Source organism: Lathamus discolor, chromosome 5 (genome assembly GCF_037157495.1).
Source record: "Lathamus discolor isolate bLatDis1 chromosome 5, bLatDis1.hap1, whole genome shotgun sequence".
NCBI classification, from domain to species: domain Eukaryota; kingdom Metazoa; phylum Chordata; class Aves; order Psittaciformes; family Psittacidae; genus Lathamus; species Lathamus discolor.
The window spans coordinates 12,916,623-12,936,680 of record NC_088888.1 but is presented as its reverse complement, the minus strand read 5'-3'; the positions used below and the strand labels follow the sequence as shown (position 1 = coordinate 12,936,680).

Sequence of the window (20,058 nt, the reverse complement as noted above, 5' to 3'; positions counted from 1 at the left end):
AATGATGTGACTGTAAATTCCATCTATCATCAACTTAGAGCCTTTCTTAAGCACACACACTCCATGTCCACTATATACATACAGCTCTGAGTGGCACAGAGGTAACTGTTGACACTACCGTCATGATCACAGCCTTCACCACTATAGCAAAAGCTACTCAAGGTCTCTCTGCTGTACTTTGGATACACAGAATCCATTTTCATAAATGGATTTATCATGGTGAATAACAAGGATTTAAATAGTAAATGTCAGCAATAAAATATCACAATATATTACAGCCTACTTGTGAATTTAGCATAAACAACTGTAGGCTGTGCAACTGTAGGCTGTGCATCCCTACATCAGTACAGCCTGCAGGGATCTTATTCTATAGCACGCTTTGGCTCAGATCCAAGGACAAAAATATGCTTTCTCCAGGCATAAGTAATGCAGCATTCTTCTGATCCAGCTCTTTCAACTATAATTCCAGTACTAGTTTCCCTACTTGTTGTCTCCTTCCTGAAATACAAAGTTTGCTAACCTGCTCTGAAACTAGAAACTTGTTTCTCTGCAAAGAAACTATGCCAGCCGAAAGAACCTCTGTTGAAACATCCTACTCCTTCACCTGGTAAACTGTCAAAAGCTGAAGTTACAGGAAGACCTTCAGAATCTGTAGGTATACCCAGTTCCATGAGTGCTTTCACACTGACAAGGGCTTCAGCTATCAAAATCAAAGCTCTTTTATCTTCTCAGAGCTTGGCTTTAGTCTAAACCATTGTCTCACCAGAGGATGCAATAAAAATAACTAGCAATACCTTATCACCTCTCTAGCAGGCTGTGATACTCCTTGCAGGACAAACAGCGCCACAATTTACATTTGAACACATTTGAAACACTTAACGTAGCACAGTTAAGAAAGTGCATAGAATTAGGATACTGAGTTTGAACAGGAATTAATTATTCGAGGTAGATGGTACCACCCTCACAGATTATCCATACCTCTGTTCTGCAGTAAGATATTTGCTGAGCCACCTCTGTGGTTCTCTAATACAGCATCAGAGTTTATGTTAGCCTGCTGCTCCTCACCCAAACTTTGCAAATCACAGGTGGGGAAACAGGCTTCTCAGAGACACAACTTACAAATGCTACATAGGCTGGCATGCCAAGGCTAGTGCCCCTACCTGGAACTCTAGCAGGAAAAGAGTCTGGAGACCCTGCTCCAGCTCCTCCTTCCTCATCATCCTCCTCAAACTCCAAGTGTTCCTCTTCTCCAGGTGCTAAAATCTTCCTGTAAAACATGAGAAAGAAGGATGAGACCAAAGATCATTCATCAGCTGGCTTTCAACTCACAGCTCAGTATCTGAATATAGAGCAGGGGCAACATGCTTTAATGTCATTTCATACTTATTACCGTGTACCCACAGCCTCAGAGAGAGACTGCAGGAGCTCAGCCCAATAGAAAGCACAGTCTAAACCCATGAGACAATACAGAGAAATGTAGGGATGTGCCACATCCTGATTTTACCAAAAGCATGGGTGTGATTTTTGGTGGTACCCAGACAGACACAATTCAAAAGTACTTTTATTAACCAGATCACCCAAAGCAGCGCAGCAAGTAGGTGGCTCTGAGAATTGTGTTTCAGGTGTACACCAGGTTCCAGGCTATGCTCCCAATTCAGACACGTATCTGTACATGAAGTGACCCAGTTCCCTCTTACCTGAGTGGGACAGGCTGAACATCAAAGGGGAACTCCTTATTGTAAGTGAGGATATTCTTTAAAACTGCAGAGAGGGGGAAAAAGATAAGAATCCAAACCCATAAACAAGCATTAATTCTACTGCTCTGCACAGCTACGTCCATTCTCACAGCATCTTCACACAAATAGTATTAGCATTTAAAAACATAATCAGATCATACAAAACCCCACCATCTGTCACTGTAAATACCAGTACAGTCCTGACCAGAGCTGTGCCACAGTAACATTCAGACAGGATAACGGCGACTCCAGCACATAATCACCACCACACTTAGACAAGATGACCAAAAGAAGCATGGAAAAACTGTAATGTTATGGTAGCAATCTTTGGTGGCTGTTGAAGGGAGGGTGGTGCTGTTGTAGGCATGGAACATAGGCTTGGATTTGTGGAATCCAACTGTGCTGGTAAGACATTGCTCAGTTGAAATTTCCTACTCTTTCATGCATGGGGCTTAAAAGGGGGCTTGTCAGCGGGGATTTTGGTCTGGTTTTACTTTCTGGTCTGCCCTCGGATTTTTGTAGATTGGCAAAATTCAGAAGAGACACAGTGCAACATCTGAGCATCAAGCCCCAGAGACACCCATTATAGTCTCCAGCATCCAGTGGAGCATGACTTTGCTATTTGTATTGGAAACTTACTCAGTTTTTAGCCATTGCAACTCAAGCTGCTATTTCCAAGAGATGAGTAAAGGCAAAACTTGTAAAAGCACGTGAAAGAAATCAGCAGTTCATGACAGCGGGCCTACACATTTACAAGGGAACGCCTGCAGGGAGAGGCACCCTCCTACCAGAGAAAGAATATCTCAGACTGGGCAGGGGCAGAGCAGGTAGAAAACTGAGTCCTCTCACTGAGCTCCACTTTGCAATGAGCCCTCTCAGAGCACAGGAAATCCCCCCTTAGGGCTACTGAGTGGAACAAACCATGTTAAAATTACACAAATACCCAGAGGTACTTAAATACCAGTTATGCTGAAGCAGCCACTGCCCCTCTGTACACTGTGCTTCTGCGCCCTGCAGTTCAGGCAGTGTAGGAGAGCTCCTGCCTGTCTTGCTAAGCACAGCACTCAGTAATTTACCAGACACCATCTGTGTGCTACAATGGATAAATAATCCCTCCAGGAAACTATAAAGAATCCAGAAAGTCTTTCCAGCCTTTGCTCATTCTGATTTTGTTTCTGATTTCCATACCACTACCTGAGAGGTACTGCCTGATTCCAGCTGGACAAAAAGCACCTGAACACACAGAAAGCTTTAAGCTCCCTCCAGTCAGAAAGGTGACAGACAACACTGATGCCAAGTCTCTTTCTCTCTCTAAAGACTTCTGCTCTGAGGAACTGGTATCGCAGCTCTCAACATGGTGGCCAAGAATCACAGCCACTTCCCAACAGAAAAGCAGCCGACTCATAGCAGCCAGTCACCTTCCAGCACAGCTGAGGACCAGGGAAAGAAGGGGATTTTTATTACTCAGGATTCCCCAGCTCTTGGAAAGCTCCATCAGACCAGAGACAGAAAGTGAAACTGCCCGGGCAGGGAAATCTCAGTAAAGCAAGATCTCTTCCAGATCACAGGCGCGATATACAGAAGCAATAGAAATCACAGCAGTTCTCCTCCCATCTTCCAAAGATCGGTAAGCACTCCGTTCCTCTCTTCCCAGCAACCAGTTTCTCTCACTACATGAATGAGCCACCACCGAGTAAAACCTTCCAGCAATACATTTCAGCCATCACTAGAGGGCATAAAATACTCCACTGAGCGCAGGAAAGAGGAAAACAGTTTTTACAGCGCCTAAACTCATGCTGCTGCTGCCCGGAGGCATGGCTGAGCATCCACCCTCTTGCCACGGAGCCAAGCCCCGCACACGGGCCTTGGTACCCGCCCTGCCCACGGCAGCCGCTGCTTTCGGGCATCTCTCGGGCTTGGTAACGGAGGGGATGCTCGGAAACACTTCTGGAAACACCACCCAGAATCTCCTGCCTTTTGCCATCGAAAGCTGCGTATCATGTTATTAAAGGGGCTTTGACTCTGTCATCACCAACGGCAAATCATTTTGCCAAGTTGTTATACAGCGATTTACTAAAGTGCTGCTTTAAATATCATCACGGTAAGAAGTGGATCTACAGCACTCAGCCTGGTGAAATGCTTGTTTAAAGTCACTAAGGAAAAGCAAAGCAATAAAAAAGCAACATAACGATCTTCCTTTGAGGAAAAGGAAAATCCTCTCCATCTATCACAGGGGAGAGTTTCAGCTGCTTTAAATAAAAATAACCAGATTACAGAAAAAAACCATTAGGTTACAAAGAACAGGAATCTCCCTTCCAATGCTGTGTAAGGCACCCAAGTGTTAAGAGGTTGGTTTGGGCTTTTTTGCCTTTTGTTTTAAAACCACACATCATCTCTGGGAGAAAGAGTGCTTCCCCTCTGCTGCTGCTGAGAACGTGATTCAAGGAGTTCTCCATGTGTGTAAGTAATGGGCAGATTCCAGCACTGTGGCCTCCAGTTATGTTGCTCTTCCAACAGGAATCTAGTTCAAATACTGTTCTGCAGGCTCTTAAGCCTGTTCTTTAGCAGCAGTGGACAACACCACATTGATTTTATCAGCTCTTGAAAGATGTTAACTGAAATTATCAACACCAGGACATGCTAACTCAATGAAGACCACTGTCCACTTACAGTTTTAGTGACAGCCTAAACGATACTTGTATATCTTGATTTATGCTTTCTTAAATAGACAAAACAAAGTAAGTCAGATACAGGCTCCCCAGTACAACTGTCCTTGGTCAGAGTAAACATTACTGAGCAACAACTAAAAACACTGGTGTTATCAGCACTGTTCCCAGGCTGAAAGTCAAAAGCACAGCACTGCACCAGCTACTGAGAAGGTAGAAAAAATGACTGGGGGGGGGGAGTGAGTGAGGGGCTGCGTGGTTCTGGTTTGCCGGCTGGGCTTAAACCAAGACAACAACCCAGTATCTGTTTCTCTTATAATACATACACACTGAGTTTGAAACTAGTACCTTAGTGCCTAGAGTTATCCACACAAACACAGGCCCACTGCACGTCCCAGCCTACCCATCTGTAACGTGTGTAACAACACTGGTATAAGCTTTCACAACAGGATTTGTGGGATCCAGTGTGTTAGCCATAATTTCACACAGTGTAGTATCAAAAGAACTGTTTGCATGCACAGACCCTCCTATATTCTATTCTAGCACACAAGATTCAATGACAAATCCTATAAACAAACAGAACTACCCAACTGCTTCACGTTCCAAGCAGTGTGAAATGCAACTTAATAGGAAAAGTTAGAACTTGACAACACAAGACATATAAAGAAAGTTAAAACTAAGGGCTGTGGTTGTTATAACACCACCCAAACCAAATTTCTCAGCATTTTGACAGCTTCAGGCACAAAAGTAATTAAAACAAGCCAAACTGTCTGAATAGCTGTTTTCGTTCCACCCTAACGGAATGGTCTGCCCTAACAAAGGAATCACTTCTTTGCATTGCCAACCCAGATGTATTTTTAAGCTTTTTCTAGTGGAACACAAGAGCAAATTGACAACACACAAATGAAAACACTTCACAGTGTATTTTATGAGATGATTGGTGTTGGCCTGATTAAGATTTACTCTATTCAAGATATACTTAAAATCCACAAAACAAAGGCATGATTCAGAGAGAGAGAGGCTGGAACAATCCCAGTCAGACAGCAGCATTAAGAGCATCAATGTTCAATTGTTGTTGTAGAAGCACCCGTTCTCCTCCAAGGAAAATAACTCAGTGTCTTTGAAAACTGATGGCCACACACTCTGCCTCAGTTTTAATACAGTTTCCTGTTGTATGAGGCATGGACTGAATGCACTTCACACTGTTCACCAGGTTTTTGACAGCTAACAATGAGTTCTCTGATGGAGGGCAAGAGAAGCAACAGGACTGTTGTTCTGCAATAGACATTCTGGCTTTTAAGAAAAGGAACATTTCAAGGGAAGCTTTATGTCTGTTGGCAGAACATAAATTCTGACTGAGGCCTTCAGTAGTCACTTTCGATTTGTAGAACAGTTTGATCGATTAAAACATGACATCTTCTCCCCCTTCCATCATTCAGTTATTCGCAGGGCATGTGCACAATGGAGTCTGAAATCCACAGTCATCAAATAGTGACAACATCTTAAATACTTTGCAAACAGAGAGCAGGCGTATCTATACAAAATAATGCCAAACCAGAGACGCAGAGGCCAGACATGCAGTACGTATACTGAGAAAGACCTAACGCTTCCAACACATTGTTAAACCCTTTCCTGAGTTTTGGCCTTCACTGACATAGCCATCTTGTAACATACTTTTACGTTTTCAGGGGATAGTCTGAAAGTATTTGGACTCTGTTTTGGTAGAGACATTAGGAAGTTCAGTTCAATGCCTGCTTCTTGATCCTGTGGGATCCTGTGCCAGTTACTTGGAGAATGGAAGTGCAGAGAAGCTCAGCTTATTCATGAAGCGGAAACACTTGCCTGCCCACCACATTTATCACCAACATCCCCCTTAGTGATACAGTTGTTACAGAGGCAAAATAAAACCAGCTTTACCAGCATGAAAGCAGCTTTTCCACATGTCCTGGTCCCCCAAAATCCCAGAAACATTAACATTCAGGATAATATTGATAAAGATGCGGAAGTTCTGATCATACAGATGCTTTGAGAACAAAGCAGCTAGTGTTATGGAAAGGAAAATGTAGCAGGTAAATAGATACTTCCTACATGAAAAAGCTGTTTCTGGATTGACATAGCAAGAACTGACCAAGGATCAGCTGGGAAAAAACAACATCACACAAACCCCCTCAAAGAGTGACTCACATCCTCTTAACCTGGTTAGTCTGGTGGCATGGCAGTGGTAGGTGATGGGTGATTGGCTGCCAAGAGCACAAGTTAAATCTTTTCAGATGCAAAAAACAAGTTTCATGCTGCTGGGAAGAAGACCACATAGTCTTGAAATTCAGTTCAAATGAGAAACGTGCAGGTCGATTTCCCAGCTGATGGTACGGCACTACTGAGAGCTGAAATTACTACTTTGTGCAAACTTAGCAGCACCCAAAGAATTCCTGATTTCAGAATATATTATCTGAAACATTAGGACGACCATACTTTGAAGTTACCCACATTACATTCTTTGCTATACATCAAGTTTTGTCTACATGGCAACAGGTATTTGGAAGAAACACCTAAACCAGCATTACTGTCAAACCACACCGTGGTCAGTTGGTATTCATGCTGCTGTTGCATTTTCCACTGTAATGATAAATGCCATTCACTTAAAACACAAAGATACTACTTACTTGGTTCCAACTTCTTCAGATCCTCGAGCTTAAATTCATCCTGTGACTGGGTGGACTAGGACATTACAAAGAAAGAGTTAGATCTTAGTGTGCACCTTCCCCTCAGACAGAGCTCCCATATGTTAGAACAAGCATGCAAGGTGCTTCTGTTGTTCAAGTGTATCGCATTACTTCAAAGCTACATCCTAAAGAATCCCAAACGTCTCCTCAACACAGGCTAGGTTCACAGGTGAGACAGAAAGTACATTACTTCTCATTTAGTGAGAACAAATCTATCCCACGTTTCAAGCTCTAATGCAAGGTAAATGCTTTTAAAGCACCTTGTTGCTCTTTCATACTTACTACACACAGGAACATCAGGACAGAGGGACTTGTTTTAATTCTTCCCCAGTCAGATTGTTCTGAAGCAAGATCAGCTGTAAGACTGCACTGCAAAGTGATGCGCCAACAGGACCATTCACAGTAAAAGACATGTCCAACATCATAGTACTGGTAGAAAGTACAGTATATAGGATGAGCTTGACAAAACACCCAGCTAAGAGCTCGCTGCAAATGGAAGAGGGCTTCCCATCTCTCCTTTCTCCAACTCTGAGGATGCCGTTTCCTCACTGTCTGTAGCTCATGTCTGCCTCTCAGTGAGCCTGTTTGACTAACTCCACAGAGAAGTGTGTAACCTTTTATTCTGAGGTAGTTCACTGACAGTTTGGAAAGCTCGAGTAGCCTATTCTGAGATGAAAAGTGGCAGAGCTGGCATCAGAGAAGTGCTGCAAGTTAGCGGATTGACACTGGACATCCTCTTTTAGGCAGAGGATTGGGTCATACCTATTGTGTCATTGTGCCCTTGGCATTTCTTAAGATTACCCATTGTTGTCAATATTTCTTTAAGACCTAATGTTTTTTTTCCCCTTGATTTTGCCCAAGTGCCACTGGGGACCTACTGCAAGACTCCAGAAGGACAGTAAAGCAGCTATATCCATACTATTAGAAGAACAGGAAAAGATGATCACACTCAACTACTTTAATCTCTGCTAAGAAACTATAACAAATTTCAGCAAGTAAAATACTTGCCAAAGTGAAGTGGATGAGAAGTTCTAGTATCCTCACACAAGGTTATAAAATCCTCCAGTTACTGCTGAGGAACCAACAGCAAGGAAGGCTGCTCTTGCAAGACATCATCTCTTCACTTGTGCAGGTTATGACATTGCTGCATATTCTACTGTTGCTCCGAGATGTCCCACAATGGAACACCTCTGCCCTTGTCACAGTGACTCAGAACAAGTGCAATGCTGCTCCAACACCCCTGGTTAGATCAAAATAGAAAGACAAGTAAAGCTACCCAAATAATCCTTCAAACCCTGCACAGCCTCAAGACTGCTCAGCCCTACCTCATCAGTCCAGCTCCAGCATCTTGCCTAAATCACCACTGTACTCCAGCCTCTTGGGCAACTGACAGCAACACAACATAGCTGCTGCACCTTGTACAGCAACGTGAGGAACTCAGGAGCACTGCTGTGAGTAACCTGATGTAAAATTTGCCTGCCACTACTCTTTGTTGGTAAAGAGGTAATCCAGTAAACCAAATATTGCTTCAGCTGATTCATCCCTCCCCATCCGCACTCTTCTGGAAATTTGACTCACTTCCCTTTTGTTTTGGGGATAAGATTGTGTTGAGAGAAAAAGAAATTCACTTCCACGACATCTACTTTCAGTCCAGAAAGAGGAGACCAAGAAGTAGCCTCTAAATCATTACTTTCACACATCCGCCTACGGACCTGCCCGTTTTCATGACTGTTACAAAAGTAATTTTTATTCTATACACACATTTGTCCTCATGCTCTATTATCACTTGTGAAGCAGCTGAATTAGTGCAATGATCACTCTGGAGATCTTTTTACCCTTGCACACAGGTTATGAAGACAAACCAATCCATTCTGAAGGAGGAAAACAAGGCAAAGAACCAAAGACACAAAACCTGCGGTTAAATTCCTGTACAAACCCCAATACATACTCATATAAGCACTTAAAAAGGTTTTAAGGCAGCCACCTGGGGAATCACGGTGACAATCTGGAAAGTCCAAGTGCTCAACAGTTTGCTCACTCTGTTTTCAGAAGTTCTGGCTATGTCTGAATACCCTAAACTAGCTTTCAACAGCTCTACGGTTACCTATCACTGAAGTATTAAGTCACATAGGAAAAAAGAGCTTTACCTGTAAAGCTGCACTTCTCAGTTCCAAGCATGTTGCAATTTTAGCTATGGTTTTCTGAAAGGAAAAACACAACTATATTACTAATTCAGCATAGAAACTGTATTCTTCCATATTCACATTTTATAAACAAATATAAATACAACAGCTTTTTCTTGCAAACATTTCAGATCTATTATTCAGTATCAAAAGCTTTTTTATACACAAGCAAAAAGAAAAGCACAAGAGATGGAACATTACATCTGCCATTTAACTACGTTCACAGAGCCCACCACCACAGACAGGGGTCATTCACGCAGCAGAACCTGTAAGGATGCCTACCACAGCATAAATCGTTTATAAACTCAACTGCTCTGAAGTGAAAGGGAAGATTAAAACTACAACCAACCAAACTACCTTCTGAGAAGCTGAGTGATGTGTTCTAATTTGCCCTTACAGGAGTTATACCTATAGTATATGGGTATAGATATATATATCAGGCCCAGAGCAGACCAAGTCATGCCTCCTCAGAAGTTCCAGAAGCCAGTATCTCAGCACTGAAACACAGGCCACTGTTGTGGGTGCTGGTGGGAGAGGAAGTAAAAAGGCAGATTATTTTTCCAACTATTTTTGCAGTTTTAAAGAGATCTGAGTGAAGCATGAGATCTATTGATCCACACTTGTCATTACCTAAAATATCTCTGAGTACAACTGGGAAGTCATTTCTCATTTTCATTTAAAGATGTAGAAGAGGGAAAGGCTTCAAAATAGCCTGTTGCTAGCAGCTTTACTTTGAAGACAGTGCTACTTCAGCTTTTATTTCTCCCTAAATAAAAAGCTCCAGCAACAGCCACATTTGTTTCTAATACTACCAGCTGAAACGAGGAGTTAAAAGTTCCATAATGGACATCATTGGGCAAAACTGCAAGGCATATTTTACCCTGCCTGACCATCACATGTTTGTTCATCAACTAAAAGCTTTTAGTAAAGAAAAACCACAACTATCTGCAGAGATAAGGGCCAAATATAATTCAAAATGATCTGTGGAACATTTACAGGGCAAGAAAAAAAGCAACAATGCAGCTACAAAGAAAAGCAGCTTATTTCCAAAATGAGTTTTCCCCTCAGAAGGAAGATTAAAGTTGAAATACACACCTGTAACTCATTCTCTCCTTTTAAATCAGGCAGTATAAAATCACCTCCCCCCCCAAGCTGGATGCAAAGGGGAGGGAAGATTTCCTAGAGCACAACTCTAGCATCAAAGAATACAAGAGTATGGGCATCTGGCAAGTTGTGAGATACCAGCCAAAAGCCAAAACATCCCTTTAAAAGAAGGTTATATTTTAGGGCTCCAAGAGGTTTGTAGCAGCAGATAAAAAGAGACATGCTCTCCCAGCCATCTGCCCTGACTCTCCTCGCAGGGATGTCACAACTCCCTTCTCAATCGGCCACCCCTAGTTCCAACAGGCTGTGCTAAAAGCTAAGTGGCTCCAGTTGCTGTTCACCTTATGCCAGTTGAAAGAGTTCAGGAGCTGAATCATGAGCAGGTCAGACACCAACACCTCAAGGGCAAAGCCAACAGCTGAAGTGTGTAAAAGCCTCAGACACCAGACACCTGACTTTCACCTCTACCACAGGCTCCTCACGGCTTTCAAAGCTGTTTCTCCCCAGCTGGTATCCCCTCTTCTCTTAAACACTCTGGTGCCACATGACATTAGCCCAGACTTTACAACCTCACAGTTTATACGCTGTTCATTGCATGGAGGTCTTAAAGAAATCTAGTTCTTTTGAACACCTCCCAGCAAACCAGTGAGTGATGCTTACCAGCACAGGACATATACTGTTTTCTCCTCTTCCTGGGATGCAGCACATGCAGCTACAGTGTGCTGTTTGGGAATTATAATACAGAACACCATGACTGTATACTTGCAAGCAGCATGGCAGAGCAAAAATACGACAGCTCCCATACCACAGCTTCATTTCCACGAAGGTTCATTTTGTAGTTTAGTTTCAGTCAATGAACTTCTACCACTCCAAAATAAGTCCTGCTACATAACAGAGATTCATGGCTGGATCTCCAGCATAACTTGGAAACTCACAGACTTTTGAAAGACAAAGGAATATGTACAGTCCTGGATTCATTTTGACACTTTCAGACCCACACATGGGTGCTGTGGATTTACATGTATCTTCAAGCTGGACGGGAGGACACCAGGTAGTACTACAGAAGCAGATAGTCAGTAGGGTGAGAATGCACTATGTCTGTCTCATCAGCTGCAGTGTAACGAAAGGAATTCCTTTTTACATTTGAGAACATCTGGAAAGATACGTTTGCAGCAAAGGTAGAATCTTAAAGAGGAAGGTGTGAAGTAATGGGTAAAAGAAAGGAATCCACCGGTTCCCTTGGGGAGGGAGGGGAAATCTCAGAGGTTTGACTACAGCTCTACCATTTGCTAAAGCCCAGCTGTTTGGATGGTTTGGGTGTTGACTGCTGAGCAAAGAGCATGACCATTCCCCCTCTCACTGCACCACACAGAGGCCCATGAGCTCCCAGGGTGCCCCAGCATGGAATCAGAACATGGAAACAGATTTTCAAGTAGTTCTTCCCCTCCTGGTCTCACATGCAGAGCATTAAGCCCACACCACAAATAAGGTCTCAAGAAGCACTGTTCAACCCCTATTTCCTTTGTCAATTCACCAATAAGCACAGCAACACCCCTGCTCCCTATCCTGCAGATTCATAACTGTGTATTCCTAAAACTGCCTGAACTAGGTACTTCCTATTAGGACAAACGGCAATACAAAATGTGTGTCCTCTGGCTCCTGGGGGCTGAAGGGCAATAATGCCTCTAGAAACAGATTAATTGAAGAGAGTTTGGAAGTCTTAAAATAGTAAAGAATAGGTTTTATATGGAATCTATTGAAACATGGCAAGCTCCCAGCAGGCATTATTCATAACTATTTTTTTAAGGGACCACACCCAGCCCAAAAGTTAAAACTGCAGCTGAACACTGCTATCATTTTCAGCTGCAACTGTCCCATGCAAAGGCTCCTTTCTGAAGCAGGGAAAACATCCTGCATCTCATTAGAAAGACTGAAGCCATAATTAACTTTGCTAGTTTACAATAGTTGAGATTCAGTTTTATGTAAACTCGTGATTAGAAAGGGGAAAAAGTCAGTTGATCTCATAGTCAAGGTTTCTTCAGTGCAGTCGTGTGAGTAATGACTGTGCTAACTGTAAGGCAGGCAAAGATGTTTGCATAAATACAGAGCCAGAGTGGAGTCTGGCTTTAAAGAGAGGTCTAGGCTGTTAGGAGACCAGTAGTTTAATGAATCATGCTAAGAGTGTTCAACAGCGCTCTTATTTCAGTGAGTTACCATTGCATAAAGCAGCGCATGGTTTTCTGATACCAAAGAAAATGCAGCCCAGCACAAAAACATTTACACGAGAAGCAACAACTGCGGTTAGAAGAGGGCTTGAAAGGTCAAATTTACTGCATAGAGAACTGGGTGAGACTAACTATAGCTGGAGGCAAGTGGAAAACACAGCCAAACCTAACTGGAACAATTCAAGTAACAAAACACAGCGGCTGATCATGAATGAGGAGGGGATTTTGTTAGAGAATTAAGGTAAAATAACAGCAGGATGCAGAGGGTAAGACTGGGGTAAATCCACCAGTAACTATCAGTATTCCATACGTGCAGCTTCAGGGTAGTGAAACTGTTGCACAGCCTCCTGAAAGGGTGACTACATTTAAACTCAATCATTTGTTCTTTACAGTATTTATCTGCAGAGAAATTCTTCAACAAAATTCACAATCACTAAGGATGACTCCAGCACTGTCAGTTATCCAAGTCAAGACAGAGCCTTCCCTAAGGACTAGAACTCAGGAATTATGTCCAGCAATAGATATAAGGCAAAAGAAAATGAAAATCCAGGAATGAACAGCAATACCAGAGACTGCTCTATCAAGAGAAGCAGCATACAGCGTTTCAAAACAGACCCTTCAAATAGGGAGCAAAAAGGCAAGATATGAATATTTACAAATCTGAATTCTTACCATAAACAACACATTTATTATAAGATAAATGATAACTGGCTCACAGTATGCCTAGGAAAGAAATTGGTGGTACCTGTCAAGTGTTGTTAGATTAACACACTGTATGATTACATTAGCAAGTAACATACCATCAATTATGGTGTGGCCATATCTGCACTGGAACACCACCTGCGATGCATGAAATAAACCCAAACATGGTAAAAGTTTATACAGACAGATGGGGCTGAGGATCTGAACCTAGCCTTGTCCTTTCTGTGTAGCTGTAAAGTAGTAGTTTTCCCTTGGTACACTGCTGAAAATCCATCTTCTCCACAGAGGATGTCAAGTAAAAGAAACAACAACAGTGTCACAGTAATTCTCAGCCATATGTATGGTCCTTTGGACAACAGCTAGCTCTAAATCTACACAGAGACTGGAATGAGGGTAGATCAAGCAGCTGGAAAACATATTTAGCCTCACAGCCTTGCCTTTTCCAGTCTATGGAATCCTGTGGGCACTCCTGGTCAGTAATACCAGATAAGCAAACCTTGAAGTTGACACACACTTTTACACTGATTAAAATGAAGCGGTGGCTGTTATATGACATACAGAACCTCAGAAAGACAAGACATTAGGAACCAGGAGGAAACAGCTTGCTGGAATACCATGCATTGGCAGGAACTTAGTTGAGCAAAGGTAGCTTTGCAGGTTGGTATGTAGATGTTTTTGAAGGGTAGTGAGAGAAGATACACTTCTATTTAACCAAACTGCTTGAAAACCCAGAAGTGTGCTAAACTTCACTCCTATGTGTCAAGTAAATGATACTTGCAATGAATGGCTGAGCTCTTGTAGAAACAGGGAAACCCAGAACAGCAAGGAGCTTAACATCAAACCAAAAGGTTTTTCTGTAAAGAATTTTAAGTGTTCCTTTCAAAGCAATAGCAATACTCTTATTTTTGTGGTGACTAGAATTCCTCATGGCAGGGAAGAGAAAGAGAATATCCTCTCAACAAAATGTTGGGTAATCTGTCTGTGTATGTGGCTAATGAAATAGGCACCACCATTTGATAACCAGGCTCAAAGTCTGAGTGCATCAGCCCCTCACTGATCTGCAAATAAGCACAAGACAGAAATGTCAACCTCTTCTGTATCAGCTTTAGAACCAGGCATATAGCCCTGCAAGGATTCAAAACAGCCACTCATTTTTTCTTTACAGAAGACTGTCACCTTAAGACATGATTGCAGTTGCACATGTAACATCTGAGGTCAGTTATCTCCGCTTCCTGAGCCCCCCAGGCCTTCCCTCATGGCTGACCTCACTCACTTCCACAATCTGGTCCAAGGTCCTTTCCACAAGATTCAGGGAACATCTGGAAGCAAAGCCCTGTGCGGTTCTGGTTCCCATATTCACAGGACATGATGCCTCCAGCAGTGAGATTAATAGCTTCACTTTCATGAAGTAACCATATTCTCAAAAGCATCCACAGAGGGGAAACATGCTGCAAAGATGCCTATAGCTGAGAACGGTGGAGGAAGCCACCAGCAAGGGATGGAGAGCAGAAGCCATCAAAGAGCAAATAGCTGTCCAACATTAACAAGGCTCTAAAGCCTTCAGATCGGGAAAGGTGGACCAAATCCTTCTCCAAGATTATGACTCTGTTTAGGATGATCACAAGCCTGATCCTCCTCTTTGCAGAAGACAAACAGAACATGGAAGATTGGCTCTTTGCTTTTCTCATCGATACATGTCGAGGAGGCAGTTACAAACCTCTGCCACACTCTGCACAAACGTATATTTCTTTGCAGTGAGTTTCTTCAAACAGATGAAGCTCATCTCCAATTCCTGTAGCCAGGACTTGTTTTCAGGACCAATATTTCCAAACACAGATCCCATTACTCTAGCACCCTGTTATCATAGGCAAGATTCTGGGCTAGAAAATGTCAACTTTCAGGCAATGCTATTGCTCAAACAAGTGATTTTATGACTTGGGAATCTGGAAATACAGGGATTCTCTAAATTGGTATTCCCAAGAAAAACATGCCTTTATGCAAGACATGAAAAATGAGCAGGACCTTGCATCTCACCAGATTTTATTCTGCTGAAATTCTGAAGTATGTGAAACTTCAGCTAGCATTTTCCACTTAAATCCTGTCACAGAATTGCATGAATGATGTTAAGACAAGAAACAGCCTTTTCAATTGAAGGCAGGGAGGAAGGAGTAATTTCAGTATTTTGAAGGATTATAAACAAATCACATTCTAAGAGACTGCTAAGCACTATTCTGCCAAGACCCTTTCCCATCAGGTGTTACATGTTAAGTGAACATCCTCCTCACACACCCATCATGTCTGCAGTTCGAGACATTTCATGTTCAGACTTCACACCATAAATCGTGCTAACGTTGTATAAGCAAGTTATCAAAAGGTCACCCAAAAAAGAAACACCCAGGTTATGAAGGGCTCTGGCCAGCACACGTGACACTCAGTATTACACAGCAGAGCATCTGCCACATCTAATGACAGCAACTGTTTTAGCCATGCTGGGCTCAGATTGTGTTTGCATATACTGAGGGAGGAAAGAAGGTCTCACAAGGTTCTCGTCTGTGTGATAAAAAACACCATAATACACACCACCATCAAGCTCCTTGACTGAGCAAATACTCACCTTTTGATCTTCTGTGAATTCCGAGTTGTTGTGCTGAGACTGTGCCTCCTTCTGTAGATGCCTTGCTAATCTGAATGGGGAGGAAAGAAAGTTGTAGAGTGGGAACACAACACAAACACACACACCCCAGTCTCCAGGAAACGTGTCAGCCAAAAGGTCCACAGTCTGCAGCTCCAAATAGTCCTTGGTGTGGCTTTTTTTTCTGTTTGTTTCTTTGGTGGTTGTTTTTTGTTATTGTTTTGGTTTTTAGGGGATTTGGGGTTTTCTTTTATACAAACGTGCCTATAACCATAGTAGGCCAAACTAAAAAATCCCCAGAAGATGGACAAAGTATGCAACTATATTAGGCAGAAAATCATAGAATGGTTTGGGTTGGAAAGGACCTTAAGATCACCCAGTTCCAACCCCCTGCCACAGCCAGGGACACCTCACAGTAGACCATGTCACCCAAGATTCTGCCCAGCCTGGCCTTGAACACTGCCAGGGACAAAGCATTCACCACTTCTTTGGGCACCTTGTGCCAGTGCCTCAGCACCCTCACAGTAAAGAACTTCTTCCTTGTATCTAACCTGAACTTCCCCTGTTTAAATTTAAACCCATCACCCCTTGTCCTATCACTACAGTCCCTGATGAAGACTACATATAGAGTGTATCGTGAAGAAAGAACAGCTAAGAAGGTCCTTCTAGCCAACAGCCCCTTTGAAAGCACTGACCCGTTTCCTCTGCCCATCCCTTTACTTTATAACAGCCACCTATAACCCCTGTGGGGACCCACTGTGGTACAAGCCCAAATCCACTTCTCAGGGGGTGTTTGAGGCCAGTGTGGCTCCAGGAGGTGATGGCTGTTGGGAGCCAGGCGCAGGGCCAGGCCAGGGTGTATCAGCTCACATTTGCGCCTGTCAGCATCACATGTGGAGCAGAGCCCCCACCCCTGCTCACCACGGAGACAGGATCACCAAGAGGTTTGGAAAGTAACAGTAAGCAAACAGCTCCAGAAAGCGAAAGGAAGCTATGGGAAGAGTTACAGTTTCCGACTGAGGAGGAAGGAGAACATTAAACAAGCAAAACCTCTGGGCAATTGTTGCCATTCTCTGCAAATCATTATCCTTTTCAAAGCAGAGAGGGAGGCAAACCCAGGGATAACAGCACCACTGGGGCATCACGGTACACTTCTGTTTGGAACCTCCCAAGTTTGCACTGTTAAAGGGATTCAGCTTCTTGCCACCACTGCAGTGGGCATCAGCCCAGGGTAATTTTTATCGTGCCTGCGTAAAATGTATCCACCAAAACAGGCTATCAGCAAAGCCTGCCAGAAGCAAAAATCAGAACTTGATCATTTCTTTGCTTTTCCTCAAAGTAAGCTCTCTTAAAAAGCCACAAGGATTGAGGCCACTGTAGCACCAGTGAAACACAATCAAACAGGACAATTCAGTGGCACTGTCTCCCTCCATAAAGGGGGAAACAATGGTGGCTAAGACAAAATGAACAAACATGCTGGAACCCAAATGGACACTCAGTCCCTACCACCCTGCCATATGACATACAGGACACATAGAAAGGTTATTTAAAAGTAACAAGTTAAGAAAACACACCACCATAGCAGCAACATGCAGCATCATGGTATTAACTTTTCTGCAAGCATCAGCAACACAACTCACTTTCCATTTGTCACTAATGCAAAGAAAACCCACACTAATCCACACACACATCTGGCATCCCACTTGAACCTTGTTCAAAGCTGGATCAGACCAAGTTCCATAGATGGGGACATTCAACAGGGAAGCACTGCTGGCAGCTCGGTGGGCTCCTGTACAAGCAAGCACCTGAATGAACAAGGGCCAATCCTGGCACCAAGCTTCCTGCACTTCCAGGAGCAACATAAAGACCTGAGGAGGTGCAGGTCCCCTGGACACAGGAGGCAAATAATAGTGTTTTACAACAACAGCCATTAAATCCATGGAATGAACTAGCATAGATTCAGGAAAACCTTTCTGTGTCAGCAAGCAGCTTCTCCCCAGCCTCCTCGTGCTTATCAGAACAGACCTCTTCAGCATCAGCAACACGCTTGTGTGTCCCATCTCAGGGACAACAGCATCAAGCCATAGTGTTATGTCTCTCCAGAGGTACAGGTATCTTGCCCTGTGCTTCTTGCAACATCCACTGTTATAAACTGTAATTGATTTTACCTGCTGTATCTACAAGAAGCAGATATGCACACTGAAAAGGTTCTGCTCCTCCCTATGAAATATCTCCCTGTAATCCTTTGATCTTCTCCCTCCTGGAACCACAGAGTTCATCTGCTGACTACTCTATTCAGCAGAAACTCACTGATAAGGCTTGTAAGAGCAGCTTACAATACTACTACCCAAGAGGAGCTCTCTTACAAAGATATCACACTGCTCCAAAGTCAGAGCACAGCAAGAGCACAGAGATCCCCTTAATTCTCACCAGACAACAGTGATGCTGGCAGGAAGGAAAAGTTATACTTCACCTCTCAAACTGGACTGTCTGCAGACATTTAGGGACTTTAATTCTCAACGAAGTGAGCTCAGAATGAGAAGCCTGAAGAGCTTTCATTCTGAAGAAACACTATGACATGAAACTGACTGCTGAGACTGCCAAGACAGTTTGACATTTAGGATTAAAGTTTTAAACTTAAGATCTGCATTAGGATCCTACTGGACTCTCCTCGCAGCTGTCCACATAAAAGTATCTTCCTTTACTTTCCTATAATTAGTTTCCTTTTCTTCCAAGATACAGATCTGGAAGAGAGCTACTTTTCATCCCCGTGCCAAGGTTTGTAGTAACAGCTTGCCCTACTCTAAAGACCATCAGCAAACTGCAAATAACCGAACTTGCATCATCCTGTCTGGTGAGTGAATGGAATGGTGAGATTATAACATCTCATGACTGTGCTGTACACAGCCAGCAGCCCAGCTACCCTGAATGGCAACTGAACTGGTAGCCAGTGTGGTCACAGCCCAGCCCGTAACGTGAATACACCGGAACAGTGCTAGAAGGGCGAGCATGTCTCTTCAGCTAACTCTCTTGGGGAATAAGTGCAAACCCTCTAGAATTCTTCCAGAAAATTCACCAGAAGAAACTTTGCCTGCAATACTCCCTTCACAAGGGAGTAACTTCCATCTTCCTTGTCAACGCTGTAGTAGAGGGCAGCATTTGACTAAAGCTACCAGGTGTGTTTCTAAGGATACCATGAACCCTACAGTGCCCATACTCCGTCGATACCAAAGGATTCATGGATAGCGCAGTCCCACCCTGCACAAGCCAGTCTAACGGGGGCTGCCCAGATCCCCACTCTCCCACCCTGGTTTCCCCCGCGGTGGAACACACAGCATGCCATGGGCCAGTTTTCACACTGGTGAGTTCTCTGGCGTTTTCTGGAGTAAGGCTGATGCTTCAGCAGCCCATTTGCCACAGCCGGGCACCCCGCTTCCCCACCAGCATGGTGCCTGGGGTACAGGGCCATGGGACATCGCGGGTATCCGGGCACCCGTCGCCCTGGGGCTCCACCGACCAGCCCCACGGCCTAACACCGGCCCTAACTAACAGCCCAGCACTAACCCTAACCCTCGCACAAGGAAGGGCCGCTACCGGCCCGGGGGCAGCGCCCAGCCGAGCACTCACCACCGACCGCCGCTCTCGGCGGGGCGGCTCCCGGGGGGGTTCGGGGGATATCCCCCTGCTCCCACCCCGCCCGCGGCCCTCAGCACGGCGGGGGACCCGCGGCCCGGAGCGACGGGTGAGGGGGCCGCGGCCTAGGCCCGGCGGCCCCCTCCCCGCCCTGGGGCCGCTCCCGTCCCCCGTCCCCTCTCCCGAGGCCCGCCGGGGCAGCATTGGGATCCGCCCGTCCCTCACTCACATCTGGTACTCGTCGATCGCCTCCACCAGCTGCCCCCAGGAGTCGAAGTCCGTGCCCTTCCTGAAGCTGGCGCCCCAGCGCTGCAGGAGGCTCCGGGCCGCCTCCGACATAGCCCCAGCACTAGCGCACCATGCTCACCCCGGGCCGGGGCACCGCGCCGGGCAGCCGCTCCCGCCAGCCCCGCGCCCGCCGCCGGCCCTGCCCAGCCGCCGCGACAGCCAAACG

General features: G+C 44.4%; 1 protein-coding gene across 2 annotated transcripts in view; it reads right to left on the bottom strand.

Annotated features, from left to right (window-relative positions):
• AIDA (axin interactor, dorsalization associated) overlaps positions 1–20,038 on the bottom strand; it is a 28,645-nt gene extending 8,607 nt beyond the window's left edge. The window contains exons 1-6 of one of the 2 annotated variants that reach the window (XM_065679829.1): positions 19,834–20,038; positions 15,954–16,023; positions 9,273–9,326; positions 7,066–7,120; positions 1,698–1,761; positions 1,161–1,267 (exon numbers count right to left, since the gene is read on the bottom strand). In XM_065679829.1, coding sequence (XP_065535901.1) covers positions 1,161–1,267; positions 1,698–1,761; positions 7,066–7,120; positions 9,273–9,326; positions 15,954–16,023; positions 19,834–19,943 — 460 coding nt within the window. In that variant the 5' untranslated portion in view covers positions 19,944–20,038. The remainder of the gene's footprint in view (positions 1–1,160; positions 1,268–1,697; positions 1,762–7,065; positions 7,121–9,272; positions 9,327–15,953; positions 16,024–19,833) is intronic. The other variant, XM_065679828.1, reaches the window with a different exon arrangement.
• Positions 20,039–20,058: the final 20 nt, after the last annotated feature.